The sequence below is a fragment of the Sphaerodactylus townsendi genome, linkage group LG16 (genome assembly GCF_021028975.2).
Source record: "Sphaerodactylus townsendi isolate TG3544 linkage group LG16, MPM_Stown_v2.3, whole genome shotgun sequence".
Classification (NCBI taxonomy): domain Eukaryota; kingdom Metazoa; phylum Chordata; class Lepidosauria; order Squamata; family Sphaerodactylidae; genus Sphaerodactylus; species Sphaerodactylus townsendi.
Window position 1 is genome coordinate 23,390,046 of NC_059440.1, and position 24,483 is coordinate 23,414,528.

General features: G+C 44.6%; 1 protein-coding gene across 2 annotated transcripts in view; it reads right to left on the minus strand.

Moving 5' to 3' along the window:
- The window catches only part of PRDM2 (PR/SET domain 2), a 44,294-nt gene extending 21,325 nt beyond the window's left edge, over positions 1-22,969 (minus strand). The window contains exons 1-6 of one of the 2 annotated variants that reach the window (XM_048518966.1): positions 22,880-22,969; positions 15,771-15,844; positions 6,787-6,904; positions 5,883-5,986; positions 5,138-5,290; positions 95-221 (exon numbers count right to left, since the gene is read on the minus strand). In XM_048518966.1, the coding sequence (XP_048374923.1) occupies positions 95-221; positions 5,138-5,290; positions 5,883-5,986; positions 6,787-6,904; positions 15,771-15,812 (544 nt within the window). In that variant the 5' untranslated portion in view covers positions 15,813-15,844; positions 22,880-22,969. Of the gene's footprint in view, positions 1-94; positions 222-5,137; positions 5,291-5,882; positions 5,987-6,786; positions 6,905-15,770; positions 15,845-21,969; positions 22,664-22,879 lie in introns of those variants that run through there. The other variant, XM_048518967.1, reaches the window with a different exon arrangement.
- Between the last annotated feature and the right edge of the window lie 1,514 nt (positions 22,970-24,483).

Consider the following 24,483-nt stretch of genomic DNA (forward strand, 5'->3'; position numbering starts at 1 on the left):
GTTTGCCAGTTTGACCCAAAGAGGTCACCCCCCCAGAGGTCTTCCCCCCCCCCAAAGATCTGGCCCTTCCTCTCCCCTCCCCGGAGCCCTGTACCTTTCTTGGCCTTGGGCGAGCCCCTCTTGCTGCGGTTGCTGGCCCGCTCCTCCTCGATGGCAGCTGCTATCTCCGGGTTGTCTTCGCCATTGTACCACACCAGCAGCTCCTCGCCGGGCTCGACGGGCTGCGGGGAGAGGAGAGGGAGGTCAAGCGGCAGGCTGCGGCTCGCCAGGAGCGGCAGCAGGGCGGGTCGCGACCAGCTGTGCTCGGCGCTGGCCGCGGGTTTCCTCCCTGCCTGCCTGGCCGGCCAAACAGGAAGGACTCTTTAACCCTTCCGGGCTCGGGCCAGGCGAGCCGGCCGGGCGGCGGCGGCGCTGCGACGGAGAGGCCGATCCGGGCAGGCAGGGTGGGAGGCCGGAATCGTGGCGCGCCCCCTCTGGCGGCCGGAGGACCGCATCGTGTCGTCAGCTGGAAGCGTGACTTGCACGTTTCCGGGATCTTTCTCTCTTAAGTCAGCACAAGAGATCCCGTTTTGGGAAGGCGGGGCAGAAATGCAATTCGCAGAGATGGCTGGTTGGGGAGGGAGGTGCATGGCAGGGAAACAGGCCCTGGTTTGGGTGGGCCACACTAGCCCGATTTCGCTAGAGTTACCAAGGTAAGCTGGGTCAGCCCTGTTTAGCCCTTGCATGGGAGACCATCAAGGAGTGTCAGGAAGGTTAGGCTGAAAACGTGACAGAAGAGCTTCGTCGGCGTGCAACTACTCCACCTGTGCTCCAGGAGCCGCAGGGAAGAGTTCAGTTACAACGATGTGCCTTTGAACTGGCAGCAAGAGAGAAATATCGAGCGAACGGCGAGCCGCTCTCAATTCAGAGGTGATCCAAATGCATCACCTTTGCCCAAAGTGAAACCCACTGGTGCCCCAGGAATCTCTTTCACATTCCTTACCAACTCATTTGGGAGTACGTAAAGCTATTTTTATCCCGGCAAGTGTCACTCGGCCCAGAAAACCAGCTGGTGAAGGTTCTGTTAAAATGGATGCTTATTAATCCTGTAGGTTACTTGATTGTTTTAAAAGGTATTCAGTGAGTCTCCCTAGCTTTGTCCATGGACCTTCAATGCTTTCAAGGTAACTCCTAGGATCTGTAATCCAGCTCTATATGCAATTGCAGGCCAATGAACTGAGCACTGGGAGAAACCCAAGTGCTTCTCTCCGGCAGAAAATATGCAGCCAGTCCATTAGAAAAATGAGAGATCAATCCATTCTTCAAACAGGGTCACAGATGATTGAGGACTGGATGGGCCCAATGTATGATATATATTTTTCTGATTCTTGGCCAGGCATTGCCCCTTGTTTTGTGTGAAGCTAGTAGCCGTACTACAACAGCCGCCTTTAAACAGATGTGTGCACTTTGGACCAGGACTAAGGTTCAAAGGAAGACAGGGTTTCAGCCTTTTCCTCCCCCAATTTATCTTTCCCTGTCTAAAACAAAGGAGAAGTACTCTCTGTCGTAGAGTACTTTCTCTTAATTAGAAAGTGATCCGAGCCCATTCAGCAGAGATGAGCATTTCATCTTTGGAATATATTTGAGCCAGTAACCGGTACTGGGAAGGGGAGGCAAATTTATTCCGAAACAAACACAAGCTGCAGCAACCATGAAAACACAGAAATGGCTTCCAAATGACCTTCTGAATAATTTTGCAAAGACAACAGTTTTTAAACAAACAAAACCCAACTAGTGGTTTTCTGGCACGCTGAAAGGATCAGCGCGATCATTAGTGGTTAAGCCGCAGGATGCCGAGGGATGGAACCACTCCACTGGTGAAGGATTAATTGAAATGGATACTAATGACTCTTGTGGGCTTCTGAGACGCTTTGGAGATGCAGGGACTCGTTTTTTAAGTCTTCCTGCCTTTGATTTGGTGGGCGTATGAAACTGAAATGCCGTCCTGAACTACTGATGGGAATTGATCTTAGCTGCCCTCTGACCAGGTAGCAAAGCCAGATATATAACTATGGGCAAAACAGTAACACAGGAGACAACTAAAGCAGAAAAAGGCACAGGCCAAGCACAGCTTGCCACAGCTGAGAGCTCACTTGAAAACCTGTTTTGAGACAGCTAAGAGACTTCTCTCCCCAAATAATATTATCTTCTGGCAGAGGTTTCACAAATGATACAGGGCTCTTTTATTCAAGACTCTTGATAGCTCATTTTGGCAATTTCAAAAAGAGTCAGTGTGGTGTAGCAGTTAAGAGCGGTGGACTCTTATCTGGTGAAATGGATTTGTTTCCTTGTTCCTCCACATGAACTGGGTGACCTTGGGCTAATCACAGTTCTCACCAAACTCTCTCAGTCCCACCTATCTCACAAGGTGACTGTTGAAGGGAAGCAAGTTTATAAGCTGCTTTGAGAATCCTTATGGGAGAGAAAGACAGGTATAAATCCAAACTCTTCTCTCTTTTTTTCCTACCATGTGTTTCAACTGTTTTAGCAGCTGCTCAAAAGGAAGACATCTGATGAATCTACCTGTCAGGTTGTTCTGGATTATAAGCATCCTTGGAGAGTTGCAGCTCAATTGAACCTGGCTTTTCAAGGCTGGCTGTTTACAACTCATTGGGAAAAGCGAGGCTCTCTGCTAACTGCCATACATTTTCCAACATAAGATGACGCCAGAGTTGAGAATTCATCTGCCATTTCCTGGACCGTCTTTGTTCTAGAATGCTCCGCTTGGGTCCTAGTGCCTTGGGGCAGAACTAAGCAGGCACCTGGACCAAAACGAGCATTCTAGAACAAAGATGGTCCAGGAAATGGTGGGTGAATTCTCAAATCTGGTGTCATCTTTATCCTGAAAAGGGTATAGTGGGGAGTGCAATTCCTGTAGCATTACAGGAGACCCAAAACAGCTCCCATTCTTACATGTGAGTTCTTAGGTTGGTGCAAACCTTGGAGACTGTGCTACCCCTTCCAACCTGCCATTCTTGGTCACAGCAGAGTTTCTGAGCCTTGTAACAGACATGGGTTTTTCCACAACCTATTCAGTTTCAGCTATGAACTCCAATAAGCAAAGCTTTAGCTGCTCTGATGGATAAAATAAAACCACAAGTGTTTGAGGAGAAAAGCACCTATAAGAGCTCTAAACTTCTCAGTAACTGTAGATACAATTTGTCATAAAATCCTTTTAAGCAGGAGCAAATAGGAACAGGTTAAAACTTAGGAGAAAGGCTGAAAGAGGAAGTGACTGATAGAAGAACAGGAAGGAACAAAGCAGGACAGTTCACAGGGAAATACGGGAGAGCAAAAACATTTAAAATCTCCATGACAAAGAGATACAAGAAATTTTGATACAGACACTACCCATGAAGTAAAGTAAACGTGTGCAGCAAATTTTATCCTGCGGGGTAATGCAGGGTTCATATTTATATGCAGGGAGGAGAAAGGTGGGTACCGTCCACCGTTTCAGAGTTCACCCGCTGATACAGTAACAACACTGTGAACAAATGCAGAATAAGGCACTTCCAATCTACTTTCAGTTCACTTTGCAGCTGGATTTTATTGTGTGGAATAGCAAAATCCACGTGCAAACAGTGGTGAAAATGGATTGAAAGTGCATTATTTTGCATGTGCGGGAGGGGCCTGTGAGACGCTGATGGCCCAGTTATTGCTCATTGATATACAACCCAGGAATGAACTGCTCCAGGAATGATATACCCAGGAATGAATTCCTTACGTCAGCGGGAGGGTACTGTGTTGACAAAAGACTTGTAAAGTGAACATGCAACCGGCTAAGTAGTAATGGCCAGTGTAGTAATGGGTGGTCTTCCTAAGGACATGAATGCTTGTTTTGGATGGAATCACATTTGCTCTTAAGAAGCCTTAAAACTCTGTACTTTGCTGTACTCTAAGATAAAGATGTTAGTACAATCAGTTGAGGTGCAACGGAGAAAAAAATAGCATGTTTCCATATTAGAATATAGTTCCAAATGAATGAGAATTATCATTCATTTTTATGTGTTGCCTTTATCAAAACCATTATTTTGTGCATTACTGAACATGGTACTTTGATACAAGAGCATTTATAGTTCATCAAATGACTATCAAATGGATGGGGGAGAGCAGAGGTCTAGGTAGGCACAAGGACCCAGGCGGAGCATTCTACAACAAAGAAGGTCCGGCATGCTGAGTTCTGTGGCGGAAGAATATACAACCTACTGACATCTTTTTCTGAGATGGAGTATATTTCCTTTTCAATCAGCAACAGAACCAAATTTTTATCCATCTACTTTGGGTGATGGAGCCGTCCATAGACTCCCTTCTCCAGTAAGACACTGAGGCCCCTTCCGCACATGCAGAATAATGCACTTTCAATCCACTTTCAATGCACTTTGCAGCTGAATTTTACTGTGCGGAAGAGCAAAATCCACTTGCAAACAATTGTGAAAGTGGATTCAAAGTGCATTATTCTGCATGTGCGGAAGGGACCATAGACCAGTGATGGCGAACCTTTTTGAGACCGAGTGCCCAAATTGCAACCCAAAACCCACTTATTTATCGCAAAGTGCCAACCCAGCAATTTAACCTGAATGCTGAGGTTTTAGTTTAGAAAAAACCGGTTGGCTCCCTCTTCCTCTGCCCCACCTGCTCAAGCAGGGGCCAGCCTGCTCTAGCCTCCAGCAAGTCCCGTGCGCACCGCTCTGTGCCTCTCTAGCATCTCTGCCTCCTCTGCGCCCCCCCCCCCTCGGGCAGCAGCCACCCGGAGCACAGGCACCAGGCCCATCGTCCTCAGTGGCCCAGGCCAGCCTAGATGTGTGTGTGTGGGGGGGTGGTTTTCCGCCCCCCACATGACGAACTCTGTGTGCGTGTGCCCACAGGTTCGCCATCACTGCCTTAGACTGTAGTCTAGCTTTCCCACTGCAGTGCCTTTTAATGCAGACTGCCTTTAAAGATGGGCTTAGGAGCTTCATTTGCACATGCACCCAGGACTCATAATCTCATTTCGAACATGAACACGGACACCTGCCCGCTCCAGTCCAAAGCGACTTGTCAGAGAAAGCAACAGGAAAGAAAACAGAACAGGCACGGAATGATACGGGAGCACAGCTACCTTTAAGGTTTTGTAGTAAATGGTTCTGTTGATCTCCAAAGGAAAGAGGTTCTGCTCCTTTCCAGAACGTGCCCAGTTTACATACCGGAGCCAATTTCCCTTTACTGGATCTGTAGCGTCAACACACATCCACCCCAAGTTTGGGTAGTAGACCTTGGAAGTTGGGGGGAAGAGAAGAGAACCAAAGTTACTAATAACAAGCGAACACGCTGCCATTGTTGCTATAACGTACAAGGTTATATCCACTTCAATCATTTCGATGCTTCACTAGAAAAGAAAGCTTCTGCATATTTAATACTACACAGGCACTAACAATATCCAAACCAGACTTCTTTAAAGTTTGAAGCAATCGGGGCACCCCTGTGCCAGTATGAGTGCCCATTTGAGCACCCATATTTGAACCACTGCTGACCAGTCTTTCAGAGCAATGCCATCTGCTATGCCAGCAGCTAATTACAATCCTATCGCAACGGCTTTGCCATTCCAAAAGCAGAACACAGACCTATTTTAGAGCTCCAAATGAAGCAGGACATTTTCAGTGACAACATTTGCCAGCTAATGCTAATGCATCTTCATGTTGCTTTGAATGTTTTATGAATGTACATGTATGTTTTATTGCTATTGATTGACAGCTGCTCTAAGGGCACTCCGGAAGCCAGGAAGTAGGAGAAAATGCAAAAGAATCCAATCGACATTTACACAGAATGGGCTTCCTTACCAGATGTACCCTTTCATCGGTTCTTACCTCCCACATGTACACATTGCTCTTAACTTGAGATCTTTTCTTCTTGTCACCGACGAAAGGGCCAAACTTTCTGCCTTTGAAAATTGGCTTTGTTGCCCAGACACCTGAAAATCAGACCAGAAACTCCAATTAGCCTCCTCAAACCTAGGCAGTTTTTATACCTCCAGACTTCGCAGAGATGATGAAGAAGAAGAGTTTGGATTTATACCCCACCTTTCTCTGCTGCAAAGAGACTCAAGGTGGCTTACAAGCTCCTTTCCCTTCCTCTCCCACAACAGACACCTTGTGGGGTAGGTGGGGCTGAGAGAGTTCTGAGAGAGCTGTGACTGGCCCAGGGTCACCCAGCAGGAATGTAGCAGAAACACATCTGGTTCACCAGATAAGCCTCTGCCACTCAGGTGGGGGAGTGGGGAATCAAATCCAGTTCTCCAGATTAGAATCCACCTGCTCTTAAGCACTACACCATGCTGGTTCTAAGGCCCCTTCCACACATGCAGATGGGCACAGATGGAAGTAAAGATCCCCTCATGTGGTGTCCATAAGTCCACTGACAGCCACCAAAACCTTTTCTGCAGTCTGCCAAGTATTTTTAGGAAGTGGGTGAGGCCCAGTAGTGCTTCTGCTCAATTCAACAAATGTTCATTCAACTTTGTCTCAATGTATCCAGAGGAAAAAGATTCTGTGAACTCTCTCAGTATGAGAAACGACTTCCCAGCTTCCCTGCATCAGTCTTCTTGCAGTTCTCTTTCACTGATTCTCATCTTAAGAATCAGAATCAGTTTCCCTTCTTTCCTTCTGAATCTAAACAGCCCTCAACCTCATTCACTGCCCACAGAACCCTCACCTGGACACATCCAGTTCTACTAAACCTCTCTGCACGCCGCTGGTTTCTAGATATGCTTACCAAGCCGTGTCTTGTCAACAGCAGAGGGAAGAAGTTTCACTTCCTCAGGAAGTCCTTTGAGCACGTGTTCAGGTACATCAGCCAACGTCTCAACTGATACTGCAGTCTCTGTTGAGGTCTACAAACAAACAAAAGAAGAATGAAGAGAGTTCAAACATCTGCAACAGAATTCAGTGATCCATGCACACTACAGAAAAATCTCAAAAGCACACAAAAGCAAGCAGCAATCATAGTCCTCTCAAACTCACATAAACATTCATTGTCAAAAAACACTCCTGAATTTGAAATGGGTATGTAATTATTACACACAACTAAATGTGAAATCCTTCAAACTATTTACAGCCTACTTTGGAAACTTGTTCCAATCATATGTTCCGATGGCCATTAGGATGAACGGCTTTAATTCTAACAACATTAAGAGTAAATTGGTTTCTATGCGGATGATGTAAGCTAGACATTGGGGCCACCCACAGAAACAGCACTTCTCTCTACCTACTTGGGGGAATTCGTTGGTGGTGTTCTATAGATCAAAGAGAAAACTACAGCTTTGCTTTGGAAAAGAGGAAGTATGCAGCAGTAAAGTACTTTGCACTTTCACTGCCATGGAGAAAGCTGCTCTCTTTACTCAGCCCATGCTCAAAGACCTGAAAGTGGTTCGACACAGGCTTTGCTTGAGCGCCATGTGCATGCAGGGACTGTGCATGCTGCAGGGGAATGCGCCATCATTGGCGCAATGTCCCAGTGGGAACACGGTGACTGATGAGCCGCACATTCAAGTCATCAGATGATCATTAGAAATAGTACTTGAATTCAGGCACATACAGACTTGTCCTGTTAAGCTGTGTGGCATTAGTCTTACTGGAGGGCATCATCCCAGTAGCAAGGCAGAGGCACAAGATAAATGAAAGAAAAATAATGCAACAGCTGATCTGCTTTTCCTGTAATACTGTGGATTGCAGGAATTTAATGCACTGACAGCTAGCAGTTTAATTTATTCAATGAAATACAGTTGTCTCTTTTACATCACGGGGGTTAGGGGCACCCCCCCCCCCACCAGCAATCTGGAAAACTGTGTAAAATTCTTTGGTCCTCCCTTCATACCAGAGAAGAACGTTTTCAGATTGTAAAATCTGAGGCCCCTTCCGCACATGCAGAACAGCACCCTTTCAATCCACTTTCACAATCCACTTTTATTTGGTTTGCAAGTGGATCTTGCTATTCTGCACAGTAAAATTCAGCTGCAAAGGGCACTATTCTGAATGTGTGGAAGGGGCCAGAGTTAGCGTTTGGTCACAGGGTATATGTAGCTGTTCATTTATGTTACTGAACAGTTGTGTCATTAAAATTCCAATTTACAGTACTTTCTCATGCAAACCTGTGATATACCAAAACCGTGAGGCAGAAAGTGGTTTTGTGAAGGGAATGTTTTGCAACATGGACCATGAGAATCAGAGCAGTACACTCCGAGGAAAGCTCTGATGGGGGAGGAACTGGAAAGTGTCCTAACTGAACCCCATACGACTCCAGGGCAAACAGCATCTTCTCTCACCTAGCAAACCATTTTTTAGAAAGGCTAAGCAGCCAAAATCAAAACCAAACCAAACCCAACCCAACTACAGTAAACATGAGCTACTTTAGAGCCACTGCTCTCAAAACTAACTGTACTGCCAATTTGATGACGACCCAAGGAAAGCTATTTTCCAAGATAGTTTCACAATAGCCCTCTTCCAGATTAGCAGGCCAAAGCCTCAGCTGTTATGACAAGGAAGGTGGCCAAAAACAGACTGTAGCTCATGAGGACTCTTGGGTGAGTTCAACAGGCCGGGCCACCTGCACTCAAGACACCTGCACCCAGTGATAGGGCTTTCCTAGCTCATTCTGCCCTGAAAATGTAATAGACACTTATGTTGAGAAAGCAGTGTTCTTTTTTAAAAGTACGCCATATTACCAATTTATCACACTGGGTAAATTTATCCCCCCCCCCCCCCCCAGCCAAATACAGCTAAGCTGAAATATCTGATTAAGAAGAAGAAGAAGAAGAGTTTGGATTTGTAGCCCACCTTTCTCTCCTGTAAGGAGACTCAAGGCAGCTTATGCGGTTAAAGTCTATGTGAACAATTTGTACTGGAAAGGGCGGGCATGATTCCCCAGTTTTCTCCCTTCCTTAACATTATTATGGGACTGAGAGCATAACGTCAAGCCAAAATGCAGACAGACAGGAATGGTTCTGCTTAAATTTATGTTCATTTCCATAAGCTGCTGATAGACAAGTGGTTATTTACAATCATTATCACATCAAATTTTGACATGAGGCAACAGCTACCCACAAGAGGCAGAGAGATTGCTACCTGAGTAAGAAGAAAAGTTTGGATTTATATCCCCCCTTTAAGGTGACTCAAAGGGGCTTACAATCTCCTTTCCCTCCCCCCCCCCCACAACAAACACCCTGTGAGGTGGGTGGGACTGAGAGTGCTCCAAAGAACTGTGACTAGCCCAAGGTCACCCAGCTGGGATGTGTTGCAGTGCACAAATTAATCTGGTTCACCAGATAAGCCCCCACAGCTCAAGTGGCAGAGCAGGGAATCAAACCCGGTTCTCCAGATTAGAGTGCACCTGCTCTTAACCGCGACACCACGCTGGCTTTCCAGCATTATAGCTCAAGAGAGTGTTCAGCCTTATTCCAAAGGCCTGTACTTCCTTCTATTGGGCCACCTTGGCTTTAAACTGAAGCAATTATTCCCAGTGATGGAGATATGAGACAAGGAAGGGACCCAAGGATTTGAGGCAGAATCCAAGCTCACTAATTTTAATGACTCACCCTGTTTTCAAAGGTACCTAAATCCAAGAGTCCACCATATTTAATCCAAATGGAGGATGCTAATTTGTTCAATATTTGATTTCTTTGGACGCACTCAGCAGGTGCTTTCAGAGACCACAATGCCACTCTGTAGGCACCAGTCTTGAAGCCACCATAGAAACCCACCTTATTTGCAAGGTAATGGAAAAGGCAGAGATCCAAAATGAGCAGGAAGCAATACAAAATTGACGAGAAGCCAGAGGCGTGACATGGTCAAGCATGATTCGGAACACAACCTGTTCCTATCACATCAACTCACTGGACTTTGAGTCGTGATCTTGGCAAAGATAAGAAAGGAATAATTTGACCATTGGCACTCCAACCACCAAAGGGTATCTGGGATGCTAGCTGATCGTAGCAGGCAATCCAGACCCCAGAGCAGCCTCCAGAGGACTTCCAAGCGATGTGAGACAACAAAAGCTGAAAACTCGAAGCTGCCTGAAAGCCCTCCACAGGGCTCAACAGAGTTTTGAGCGGGGTAAATCTGTTGACCATCCTGCTGGCATTCCCAGGGCCAAAGCCCAGTGGATGCTGACTAGCATTGGCTCCACCTCCAGAAATGCACCCAGATATTTCAACCTCCTCAATAGGCCAGTGCAACTGTGTGGAACTGATGGTCACAAGTGGTACTCCACCTCCCTATTGCCCTCCCGGCTCGCGTAAGTGCCATTTGTACCGGACGGGAGGGCAAACACATCAGTGTGAGTACACGCTGCCTCCTGTGGCCATTCCCCACCCCCCCCCAAAAAAATTTGGACTGGGCAGTAAGCCCTATACAGGGGATCTGCATTAACTAACAGAAAATAACTTGTGAAATACAAACCAGAAACACAATAAACCATGATTTTTTTAAAAAAAAAACCTTAACAATTATTTACTATGCCAAAGATTGAACAAGCAACAAGCAAATGTCTACAAGGATTACAAAATGTGCAATTGCAAACAAATGTGTAATTGCAAACAAATAGTAAATAGTCAAAATGTTAACAATGTTAACCAAAATGTTAACAATGTTTACCACGGTAAAACAAAACATTTGTACTAGTAGGCAAAGAAACTGGACATAACCTAGTTTCGAAAAACTTCTACACAAGTGGTGCTTCCATATTTTTGTTGTGCATACAAGACTAATGTTCAATAACACAAATTCTTATACAACGCAAACTCATGTGGACACATACTTCCTCTATGAATGTTACTAGTGAGTGTTTTTAGCAGCACAGTCAGCTTTAGCTCTTCCTAAAGTTGTGAGTATACTGTATTAGTCAATTTGGGTAATAAGTTCTTAAGAGAAGGTTAAGAGGTGACATGACAGCCAGATATTTGAAGGGATGTCATGTTGGTGAGGGAGCAAGCTTGTTTTCTGCTGCTCCAGAGACTAGGACCAGGAGTAGTGGGTTCAAGGGGAAGGAAAAGAGATTCCACCTAAACATCAGGACAAACTTCCTGACAGCGAGGGCAGTTCGACAGTGGAATGGACTCCCTTGGTGTGTGGTGGAGTCTCCTTCTTTGGAGGTTTTTAAAGAGAGGCTGGATGGCCATCTGACAGGAGTGCTTTGATTGTGTGTTCCTGCATGGCAGGGGGTTGGACTTGATGGCCCTTGGGGTCTCTTCCAACTCTGAGGCTCATTCCGCACATGCAGAATAATGCACTTTCAAACTGCTTTCAGTGCTCTTTGAAGCTGTGCGGAATGGCAAAATCCACTTGCAAGCAGTTGTGAAAGTGGTTTGAAAGCGCATGATTTTGCGTGTGCGGAAGGGGCCTATGATTCTACGGTATTTATGATTGAGAACCGAGAGGGCCCCCTCCCAGCATTGCGGACTAATGCCACCCAAAAGTATGGTGTAAGTTAATGTGCACAATGAGCTTTCGCAGGGAAGAAAACGTTTTCCCTTCTCCCCTGGCATCTGTACCACTAAATACCTCTGAGGAGGCAGTGTTATCCCTTTGGATTGGGCTGTAAAGGGGGAGCTTGAACCTATACAATTACAATCCCAACCTGATGATCTTATCTCTACATACATTTTAATGTAACCTTTTTTTCCTAGAGGATTGTTTTACACTGTTAGCAACTTTCCCCTGAGAGCCTGACGGCTGAAAGAACATACACATTTCCTGTCTTTCCAGGCACAATCAACTTGACTACATCCCTGAAGAGATCTCTGAAGCATGTCTCAGCAATATTAATTTCTCAAAGTATTTTTAATGAACATTAACAGTAAAGCCCCTTCCGCGCATGCGGAATAATGCACTTTCGATCCACTTCCAATGCATTTTGCAGCTGGATTTTAATGTGCAGAATAGCAAACTCCACTTGCAAACAATTGTGAAAGTGGGTTGAAAGTGCATTATTATGCATGTGCGGAAGGGGCCTACCTGAACGTAAGGAATGGTTAAGAAGATGGTGAATGATTGGACAGTTTGTGAGCAACTGAATTCCCTGCCCCACTCTCTTTGCCCCAAAATCTATCACAAGACATGAAACTTGTCTTCCGTACAGCCTTAAAGTAATCTGAAATAGAGCAGATTAAAAACACTGATACTTCCATCACTACGTTTTTTTAAAAATCTCCAAAAGACATCCACTTACTCCCCCTTTAAAAAAATGTCCCGCTACAATTTTGCATTAAATAATATTTGCTGCCCCTTTCTTTGGTTTCGGAAAAGAAATATATTAAAATGATCTTCGGAAAAGAAATATATTAAAATGATCTGAAGCAAGATCCAGTTCAAGATCTGCTTTTTTTTAATGTTGCAGATTAAACTGAACAACAATATTTAAATAAGCCGTTCCCAGACATCTTTCAAGGAATAAGAGATGCAAAGAGAGGCAGGATGCTTGAAAGTTGCATCAGGCATCAAAGACAGTTTATATACAGACCTGGCAATACCACTTGTCAACAAAGGTTCTGCAAGAAGAGAGAAGAAGAAATAAACAAGAGACAACAGGGTTGATTCTGAAGGAAATGCTGGATTATGGAGAAGGTTCTTTTCTTTTTTAAAAATTGTCCCTGTATAATCTAAAGCCCCAAATGTGGACAAGAAATACCAAGTGGTGTTTTTTTTTTTTTTGGAAAATGGAAAATCCAAGGGTTCCTAAAAGCAGCTTGTATTGAAATGTGCTAAGAGTTTGGTGGGGATGGTAAGGAGGACAATTCTGGCATCATCTAGTTCAGGGGTCTGCAACCCATGGCTCCGGAGCCGCATGTGGCTCTCTCTCTTATATTGCGGCTCTGCGTAGCCTGGAGGTCGGAGGGTAGCATGGGCGTGTCCCTTCAGGAAAGGTGAGTGGAGGGGCCAAACTGGAGGTGGCTCTGTGCGGAGCCGCCTCTCCGGCTTGGTAGATCTTCGGGGCCATGGAAAACGGGTCCAAATGGCTCTTTGGGTGGTAAATGTTGCTGACCCCTGATCTAGTTGGTGGTGCAGCCCCTAAATGTCACAAAAGGGCGAGCGCACGGAAGAGAGTCAAGTCAAATCAGATCAGTCCTTTATTGGCCTGAGCAAAGAGAATGACTTTCCTCTGGCCATCCGAAACGGTGCCAGGTCTCTGCCGGGCACCTGTCACCTCTCCCTTGCATGTATGAACCAGGCTCCAAAGCAGATGGAAATCAGAAAGGCAGGACAAGCGGACAAGAAAGGGGACGCAGAGATGAAGAGCTGCTTCTATAAGGAACCATGTGTTGATTTGAAATAACCAGTCAAAACTCCGTCCATAAATCTCTAGGGTTTTTGGGGAGGGAGGTTACAGTAAAAAAAAAACACCTCATGTGCTCCAGAACCTCAGCAGTAAATTATCATTTGGCGGGCAGTGACTTCCTTCACAAAAATAAACAAACAACAACAAACCATCTGGGACAGATTTTGTGACCACCAAGAACAGCAGGGAGGGGCTGGGAAGAGAGGAAAGAAAGAGAAAACAAAGGGGAAATTCCATGGGGCAACCTTCTCCACTCCCCATCCCATTGCTTTATGTCCCTACCTGCCCTGGCTGTTTTGCACACTGGTTAATTTTCAAAATATTTAAACTAAGGATTACAAGGAGACACTGGTATGGCCGCCACTTTTACAGGTAAGTTTGCTGCTTTTCGATTAAAGAAATATCTTACAGTCATTTACCAAATGGAACCGTTTCATTAATACGGCTCCACTTAACAGTCTCTGGAGATACAGTGTGAAGAAGAAGAAGAGTTGGTTTTTCTACTCCGCTTTTCTCTTCCAAAAGGATCTCAGAGCAGCTTACAATCACTTTCCTTTTCCCTCCCCACAACACACACCTCATGAGGTAGGTGGGGCTGAGAAAATTCAGAGAGACTAGCCCAGGGGTCTGCGACCTGCGGCTCTCCAGATGTTCATGGACTACAACTCCCATCAGCCCTTGCCAGCATGGCCAATTGGCCATGCAGGCAAGGGCTGATGGTAATTGTAGTCCTTGAACATCTGGAGAGCCGCAGGTTGCAGACCCCTGGACTAGCCCAATATTTTGCTCGAAACCTTGAAGTTACCTATAAATAAAATCTTACTTTGAAGGAACACTGAAATCCCACCCTATTGTTCTCAAAACCACGTAAGCCATCCCTTCTGCCTCACAAGCTCATGCATACTACCATAAAGAGATAAAGGGGGTGGAGGGGAAGGGAATTTATATTCCTGGTGGCAGGTACCACATAGGGAAGAATTAAAGGAACAAATATTAGTTGGCTCCTATACATTTGTAAAGGAAAAAAAGGGGACATTGTATTTGATGGCCACAGGTGGAAGGGTCATCGCAGCCACGTTTAACCACTAGACCACGCTGGCTCGCTGACACAGGAAAAGGAGCCACAGCCTTGTGCTCAGTAAGCCACTCAAAGCAGGTGGTTCTGTCCTATGGAAGCAAATTCCCGGCAGAAAGATAGCCAGGCCAGGAGGGTTCTGAAGTTGGATAAATGCCCTCTGTACTGAGAGCCTTTGAAAGGTACATGCACAGGAAAAGGGCAATGGGCAGGCAGTCTCCAAAGAATTATTTGCTCATTTTTAAATCAAAGTGCACAAGGGTGAAAAGAAGATCAACATTCATTTGCAGGCCCCATCAGACAATCATGCAGCACTTGCTCAAGCACATTTCAGACAGCAAATACGACAACAACAAAATTTATTTGGAGAGCCCCTGCTTTTTTTCTGGGGACTGGGGGAGCAGGGCTACGTAGGCCCTAGGGCCCAGGCGGAGCATTCTACAACAAAGAAGGTCTGGCATGTTGAGCTCTATAGCAGAGAAATATACAACCCTACTAACATCTTTTTCTGACTACAGTGGACTCAAACCTTGCTCAATGACTTGGAAAGTAAACTTCCGTTGCAACAAGTAGTAGTTACTTCCGCATGCACAGACATCACAATCAGTTCTGATTAAAAGAACACCCTCACAAACCTGCAAGGATCTAAGGCTAGAGAACCAATGGTCCAGTCGCAATTTTGGTTGAGGCAAGTGGATATCTATTCTCAACGTGCTTTGTGATAAATTGTGATGATGGGGCTGACATTAAAAATGATACAAAACAAAGACATCCTGTGGGTTGCCTTTTATGAATGGTGGAAGGGTGGGATCCCTATGCATAGGGCAGTGCAGGGGCTGATGGGAATTGTAGTCTATGAACATCTGGAGTGCCATAGGTTCGTCACCACTGGCATAGGGAGAGGGCATGGGAAGAATACCACAAGCTTGCTGAAGCTAAGCAGGTCTGTGTCTTATCAGTGTCAGGAAGAGGGAATCCCATGCAAGCAAACTCCATTTCCACGAAGGAGGAAACGTGGAATGCAAATCGTAACAATTAACACATGTTGCACTGACAAACTGACTCATGCTTTTCATGGAAAAGAGCTCTTGCAAAGTAACACCGCTGAAATCCTCCTACTGTCAGATTAGCATTCATTCACCCCCCACCCCAAAAGCCACCTTAAAAATAATTTTATCAAACTGAGCTGTACGTTTTCAACACAGCCAGAAAGAGAGAAATGTGGAACATGCCAAATAAAGAGGACTGACTTTTTGGGTTTCTGCTGGGGTACTATTTCTAGCCAGAAAGGGTAGATAACTGTTCCAACATTGGAGAAATTTACTTTTGAGAAAGTCTTTCAATTTAGACTCACCTGATTCATTCTGAAATCCTGTTGCGTTCTGAAAAGATACATACAACAAAGAAACTCCTGTGATTACATGAACCCTAAAAAGAAAAACAGAAAATTGTAATATGCACCTCCCTACAGGTTTATAAGTGATTTGAAGCTACAGTCAAAGAAGAAGACTTTATTTACGGTCAGTCAAATCATCAGCTTTTAAGGACTGGGGAACATCTTTCCGTTCCTGTCAGAAAGAAACATATTGATTTATCAAAAAACCAGATTCCAGCTATGCTAGGATCAAAATGAACACATTTACATTTTTTGCATAGCTTTTTTACAGAGTTTGTGTGCTGGTCGACTGATTGCTCAAATGTGGCCAACTGACTACTATTATCTGACCATGGTCAAATATTGTCAAATAGTCCCTATTTTTTTTTAAGCCACTGTGTGGGTAGCAGCTTACCTTCTTTCCAATTTCATTTGGGTGCTCTTTCTCAACAAGGGCAGAACTGAGGGTCACTTGCTCTCACACCCTTCAGCGGTCAAAGAGAAACTTAGCAGGACTGCAAAACTTTCCCTTTTGGCCACCTTCCATAACCAAAATGGTCCTCAGAGCAAAAACAATGTGGAATCTTAAAAAAAAATAGTTGCCACTGTTTTGCTTTATTTCTGTTGTCGTTTCATTTCATTTCCAATTTTGAAACTGTCAGGCCCCTTCCACACATGCAGAATAATGCACTTTCAATCCACTTTCACGATTGTTTGCAAGCGGATTTTGCTATTTTGCACAGTAAAATCCAGCTGCAAAGTGCACTGAAAGTGGATTGAAAGTGTACTATTCTGCATGTACGGATGGGGCCTCAGCAGCAAAGAGAACAAACAGCAACTCTGCCACCAAGCCGCTGAACAATCCCCCAGAGCTTTCTGGAAACCAACTGGATCCACGAATATCTGAGGGTAGACCCATAGGTGTCATCTTGTTTCTACAATGAGTCCCCCATACACACACACACAAACACACACAGACCGAGTGAAGTGTTTGAAATTTCATTTTCTCAAATATTTCATATCTTCCTCCTCTGAAAGCAATCTAATAACCTTAACCAACATGTTAAATACTATACTATCAACCACATCTTTGCATAGCAAGTTCCACCCAAACACTTACTGATTGGTTCCCCACCCGGAGACATGACTATTTATACCCCACTAAAACATTCCCTTCTCACTGGACACAGTGGGTAACAGACTTCCCTCTGTGATACACCTCTGAAGATGCCAGCCATAGATGCAGGCGAAATGTTAGGAACAAGATCCACCAGACCACAGCCACACAGGCCGGAAAATCCACCACAACCAACATGTTAAATATTTCTAAAATGGACTGGCAAGATGCTTCATTTCATTTTAAACTCACTTTAAATAAATAAGCGTGAAGTATTTTTTCAATGCAGAATGTTAGAAGTGCTCATGTAAATAAAGTAAAATAGCTCCAGATACTTCTGTGGTTGGAATTTTAACATTTCAGAGTTCTCTGTGGATTTCATGAAGTTGAAAATGCGGCTGCAACCTAAGCAATTCTGTATGGGTATTAAATGCCATCCAGTTGCTTCCAAATTATGGAGACCTGTTCTACTCAGAAGTCTTTTTTCCCCCCAAGGAGAGAATTCTTAGGATTACAGCATCAACAACTACACCAGATTAGAAACCCAACTCGTCCTGGAAGCATGAACAAAAAGAAAAGCGGGAGGCAGAAAGACATGTTACTAAACATCTTGATTGCAATAATACTGCACCAACTTTAGCTTGTGTAAACATATGCAAACATTCAAGTTACACAGAACTCCAAGCGGTACTACAAATGAAAGTGCTGTTAGAACACATTTGATACTGGGTGGGCAATACAAGAAAAGAGAGCTTGTTATTAGATCACTCTCTTTTCGGGTGGGGGGGGGGGGTTGGAATCCAAGGCATACTTACTTGCAAGCAAACCTCACTTTATGCAATGAGAATTCTCAGTAAACATATACTGAGTTGCAAATACCCTGCTTTCAATAATTATTCACATTTGAATCTCAACGTGCCCTTCAGATATTTCATGAACAAAAGGTGTATGCTTGCTAACTGGTAGAACTAACTGTTGAAACATGCCGATTTAAAACCAAGCAGGCCTTTTATACTTCTCTCGGAAGACTCCGTTTAAATCCTATCTGCACATGTATATCAAGACATAAAGCAGAACCATCAATCCAAAGTAAAGCCAACCACCACGAGAGATCACATACAAAAGACTGAGAGTCCCATCCAAAGGGAGGGGGGAGTGTCACACCACCGGATTTGCCCTCCCTGGGGCATCTACCCCAGCAGACAGACCATTCTATTGGCATGTGGATGGTGCAGCCCCCCTCTCGGAAATGGAACATGGCGCTGGTGGCATGGCGCTGGTGGCTCTTCAACATGACGTCCCTTCAAATATTTAAACATAGCCATCATGTCACCCTTTAATGTTCTCTTCTCCAGACAAAGCATACCCCGCTCCCTAAGCTGCTCCTCATATGGCATGGATTCCAGACCTCTGACCATTTTTGTAGCCTTTCCCTGGACCCACTCCAGCTTGTCAATATCCTTCTTGAATTGTGGTACCCAGAACAAGAAACAGTATTCCAGCCAAAATATGACCAACATAGAACAGAGTGGAACTAGTACTTCCCTTGATCCAGACACTATACACCATAGGTGTCAAACTCGCGGCATGATGCTGGCAGGGGATGATGGGAACTGTAGTCCATAACATCTGGAGGGCCGCGAGTTTGACACCTGTGCTACACACCTATTGATGCATCCCAGCATCCCAGAATCACATTGGCTTTCTTAGCTGTCACACTGCAATGTCAGCTCATGTTCAGCTTGCGGCCTACTAGGACTCCCAGATCCTTTTCACATGCACTGTTGTCAAGCCAGGTGTCACCCATCCTATATCTGTGCAATTCATTTTTTTCTGCCTAAATGTAGTTTCTTACATTTATCTCTGTGGAAATTCGTTTTGTTAATTCTGGCCCAGCTCTCTAATTGGTCAAGATCGTTTTGAATCCTGTCCCTGCCCTCCGGGATACTAGTTACCCCTCCTAATTGCTGTCATCTGCAAATTTGATTAGTAAGCCATAATCCACAAGGATACTTAACAAATGAAATAAAAAGTAGTAGAGGTGTCAAGCAGGGCTGTATCTTGGCCCCCTCTTTATTCAATTTCTACATTAATGATATGGTACCCTTATTTAATAACCCGGACTTCCATCCGCCTAAAATTGCTGACAAAAGTATTTCCTTACTCCTTTATGCGGATGATTTGGCTCTTATTTCCTCATAACGCCTGCAATTGGCTAAGGAAAGAGCTCTTTAAGGGACTCTTGCTGATTTCTCCCCCAGAAAAATCATCTAGAAATTAACCATGATAAAACCAAAGTATTGGTATGCGCAATAAGACCTAAAAGCCATATCTGGAAATTAAATGGAAAAAAACTGGAGCAGGTTTCACTTTACAAATATCTGGGTGTAGTTTTTCAGTCATCAGGATCCAGAACAGCCCAATAATACCAAAGATAATGTTATTGCTACAATGCTCTGAAAAGGTGCTGGAGCCATCAGAAACTATTATTAGGAATAGAGGTGGCCATCCACATCGCGGCTGCCATTAAAATTATTTAAGGACCAAATCATTGGCACCACCAAAAACTATCCTATGGCACACCACTCACCATAGCAAACCGGCTTCGCTTCTGCAACTGAGCGTCCTCAATCAAAGGAATTTCTGAGATCTATTCTCCAGCTCCCCAAATAACATCTTTCGAATCGCTTGGCCCTCACATTATGAGAGACTGGACTAATCTCGAGTTACAGGCAAAGAAGTTTGGACACTCTCTACTATACTATATTGGCTCAAATGTATGCTATTGCCAGAGAGGCCTTGTAAGACTACTCTTGTTTTGATACATTTATTCCCCCCCATGGCTTAGAACAGTTTTTCAGAAATTATCATACTATGGACTTTCTCCACAACTACTCCACAGAGTATGAACTATGACAGAGCCAGGGATTTAGTCAAACTCAGAATCCACAGATGTGGAGAGGCAACATGATCTCAATAAGTTTAAAAACCCAATTTTTAATAAACAAGGAGTTAAATACACTTTCAATAATGCTGCCTTGTATTTTAATTTGCTTGCCCAATGTTAACCTTAGTCAGAAGGCTTTTAGCCCTAGCGCCGTTATAATGCCCTTTCACTTTGTTATACCAGTGGGATTTTTACAACCAAGAAGTTCAATTGAGGAGGCAGAATTTGCAGCTATCCAAATGGGGGGCATTGAAAATACAGAACATATTTTATTTGATTGCCCTTATTATGATGAAAAATACGTTGGATGCTCATTCCTCTACGACCAGGCTAACTCTTCTTTGACTAAGAAAGAAAAGTGTCAAATATTGCTATCAGGCACAAATAAACATCTAACACACACTGTTGCAAAGTTTGCCTGGATTTCTAGTAAAATTAGGAAGGACCGACAGAGTTCCACTGGAGCAATCAGCTAATTTTCGTTTGTTAGCAGCTAGGATATTCGATATAGGATCTGTATCCACGTTATGAATATTTCTGCTCCCTATTAACTGTATGCTGCTATTTCTTTTAATCTGTATTAATAACTGTGCTTTTTATATAATTTTTAACTTTTTGTACCTTGCTGGTCAATGACCGTAAATAAACTGACTGACTGACTGATTAGTAAGCCCCTATTCCATCATCCATTGATAAAAATATCGAATAGCACTGGGCTCAGGACAGGACCCTGAGGCACCCCGCTAGTCACTTCTCTCCAGGATGAAGAGGAGCCATTGGTGAGCACCCTTTGGGTTCAAACAGTAAACCAATTACAAATCCATCAAACAATAGCATAGTCTGGTCCACATTTTACTAGCTTACTTGCAAGAATATCATGGGGCACCTTGTCAAAGGCCTTATTAAAATCAAGGAATGCTACATCCACAGTATTCCCTTCATCTACCAAATTTGTCATTCTATTAAAAAAAAGCAAGAGAGAGATAAAATTAATCTGGCATGACCTATTTTGAGAAACCCATGTTGTTTTTTTAGTAATTACTGCATTCCCTTCGAAGTGCTTACAGACTGTTTAATGGTCTACTCTAAAATCTTGCCTAGAATTGATGTCAGGCTGGGGCGGCAACTGTTTGGGTCTTCTGTTTTCCCCTTTTTGGGGTCAATATTTTCCCTCCTCCAGTCTGCTGGGACTTCTCCTGCCCTCCTGCTTAATTTTACTATGGACACATCATCCCACAGAAACTAAATCTCTTGAGCCACTTGCATCCAAACTTCTAGGGAAATTCCACTGGGAAGCAGACAGTTGGAATTTCTTTAAATTTTGCAAACAGACTTCTAATACACAGGTATTGAAGCACATTGCAGCATTTTGGCTACTTGAAAAATCAAATTTCCATTGTGTGTAATTTGAGTGAAATATCCACATTTGGTGAAATGTAGATTAGATTTTCCCATACACAAAACTCAAGGAGAGACATTTTTAAAGGTGCTTCCATTATCATATGTAAGAAGGCACTATATATTTCAGTTAAACATTCCCCCATTAGTCACAAAAGATTTCCCCTCTCTCCCATGTGCCTGCATGGGCACACTAACACAATGTAAACACACACATTCAACTCCCCCAGAGTTCCAGTTTACATTTACATTCCAGAAGCAATTTTAATTCAGAGGCATTTGGTGGTGGTGGGGGTGGTGGGGGATCTGGAAATCGACTCAGTGTTGATGTCCCTGCTCTCCAATAGATCTACCAGAAGAAATTTATTTTCATTTTCCACCCCCATTATTGTTACCACAACATCAGATAAAACTATTCTTTCTTGTCCATCTCCCAAAGCAACAGGATGGTGCAATTTTTTTAAAAAAAGATTCAGAGTACAGAAGCAAAATCTCTAGGCTTTTTGAAGGGCTGTTTTAGAGTCACCTCTCGAGCAACTCTCCTACTAATTTGGGAAAAAATATCCCTCCTCAGTCTATTTGTGCAAGAAATCTTTCCATCAGTCCCATTCAACATCTGAGGAGCAGGTCCATCCACACCCTTCCTTGAGGATAAAATATCCATCCTATTATATTATGCAAGTATTTCCCCCCCACCCCGGCCCCCAAGCACTAACCATTCAACTTTCAGGAACTGAGAAGGGGTCGCCTTCTCCATCTATTAATGCACATGCTCTTTGGTATCAGGGTTCCAATAAAAGCCATTCCACACACCTGCATCCTTTGGAAACCCCTTCCCCCCAATTTTTGCATTGTATTCCTACCTTTATCTGACCCGCTCCCACCGAAAAGAGTTCCCAGTAATGCATATGCCCCTTGCAACTAGAATGGGGTCCCAATAAAAGCCACTCTGCATCCACATTTTGGATAACCCCCCCCCCCCCCTTTATTTTAGCATCCATCCATGCCTATCAGACATCCTAACCCTCTTTGGGATCAAATATCCCCCATCGATCTAACCACCCGCCTGTCAAACACTCCCCTCCCATCAAAGTCACAGCACACACACCCCTTGGGGTAAAATAATGCCCCCCAATCACTGTTGCATGCACACATCTGTCTGATAGTCCCTAAAATAATGCCCTCCAGTCGTTGTTGCATCCATCTGACACTTCTCCGCCTCCCCGGTTGCAAACCAAAGTCACTCCATCCCATCCTTGGGGGTCCCACCCATGCACCTACCCCTCTGCCCCTCTCAAACAGCAGTGGGTTCCAATGCAGTGCCACCCCACCCCCAATTTTATGCACACAAGCATCCCTGCACCTGCACCTCCTCAAGCCTCACCCAGTTTTGAACCTGGGGGTCCCTTCTAAGGCCACTTCCCCGGAAGGGGGGGTAACTGCCCCCCACCCCCATCCCTGTTTGCATGCAAGCCCCTTCCCCCGTTCCTCCCACCCACCCTGAACTGAGAAGGGTGCAAAAAAATGTACCCCCCTTCTACCCTTCGCTGCAAGATGGCTCGGGGTGGGGGTGAATATTATGAGGTGAGGGTTAATAATAGAGGGGGGGGGCTGCCTTTTACTTGCCTTTCGCGCTCCCTCCCACCCGAGCCGGGTCAGTCCTCCGGCCCAAGCAGGACCCCTCCCGACGCCATTTTGTCTCCGGCCTCGGAAGTGACGTTGCGCCGCTGGGGGGCGAGGAAGGGGGAGGGGGCTTGAGGAGGAGGAGGAGGAGGAGGAGAGAGACGTGCCCCCCCCTCCCCGAGGTTGCTCTAGTGGTGGGTTGGGGGAGGTACCTGGTCTTGTTCCTTCCCTGCTGCCGCCACCCCCAGCTATGATTTTGGGGATGTCAGCCTCCAGGTGAGACCTGGGGATTCTCAGGAGTTACATCTTATCTGGAGAGATCAATTCCCATGGAGGAAATGGATGCTTTGAAGAGGATGGGGGCGGGGGGGGGGCGCTCAATGGCATTACACCCCACTGAGGTCCCTGCCCTCCCCAGGCTCCATCCCAAAATCTGCAGGGATTTCTCAACCTGCATCTGGCAACCCCCCCAAACTAAAGATACTGGCTGAGATCCGGGGATTCCCTGGAATTACATCTCCAGATTGCACAGATCAGTTGCCTTTGAGGAAATGGATGCTTGGGGGTGGTGGATTTCATGGCACTGGACTACTGAGGTCTCTGCCCTCCATCCCCAGATCTCCAGGAATCTCTCAATTTGCATTTGGCAACAATACCTCTCCTCCCAGTCTATAGATGCCAACCTCCAGGTGGGACCTGAAGATCCTCTGGAATTACAGCTGACCTCTAGGTTACAGAGATCAATCCCCCTACAGATGTTTTGGAGTGTAGACTCCATGGCATTATACCCAACCGAGGTCCCTCCTCAAGCTTCATCCCCAAATTTCCAGAAGTTTTCCAATGTGGAAATGGCAACCCAACCCTCTCCCAATCTAGGGATGCCGGCTTCCAAATGGTACCTGGGGATCCCCTGGCATTACAACTCATCTCCAGACTATAGAGATCAGTTGGAGAAAATGGATGTTCTGGAGAATGCATTTTATGGCGATGGATGGAATGGAATTTTTAATTTATATACCGCCCTCCCCCAAAGGGCTCAGGACAGTGTACAACAATATAATAATACAATACTTATAACAATAGCAATGGTGATAATCATAACATCAACAATAGCAGCAGTGAACAGCATAGCAATAAAGCAATAAACAGCATAGTGAACAATATTTCAATATCCAAACCATACTCAAAACAGTCAACATAGTAACATATCATAACAGAACATAATCAGCATCAAAACATTTCTTAATATAATGGCATCAAAGTATCCTAACATCATAGTACAACATCACAACATCAACAATAACATCATTACATAGCATGTCAGCATAATAGCATCATAACATCACAACAAATCACATAATAATTACATCACTACATAACAACATAATGATAAATAATAAAAAACCCTACACAATAAAGACAGCAAGAATCATATTACAGAAAGGTTAACATGATAATAACCTAAGAGAAACCAGATGGTGACTTCCTATCAGAATTCTGTAATAAATACGACCTAGGACTCAACACACTACCTGCACTCCTACTAAGGTCCCTGCCCTCCCCAGGTTCCATGCCCAAATCTCCAGGAATTTTTCAACCTGCATCTG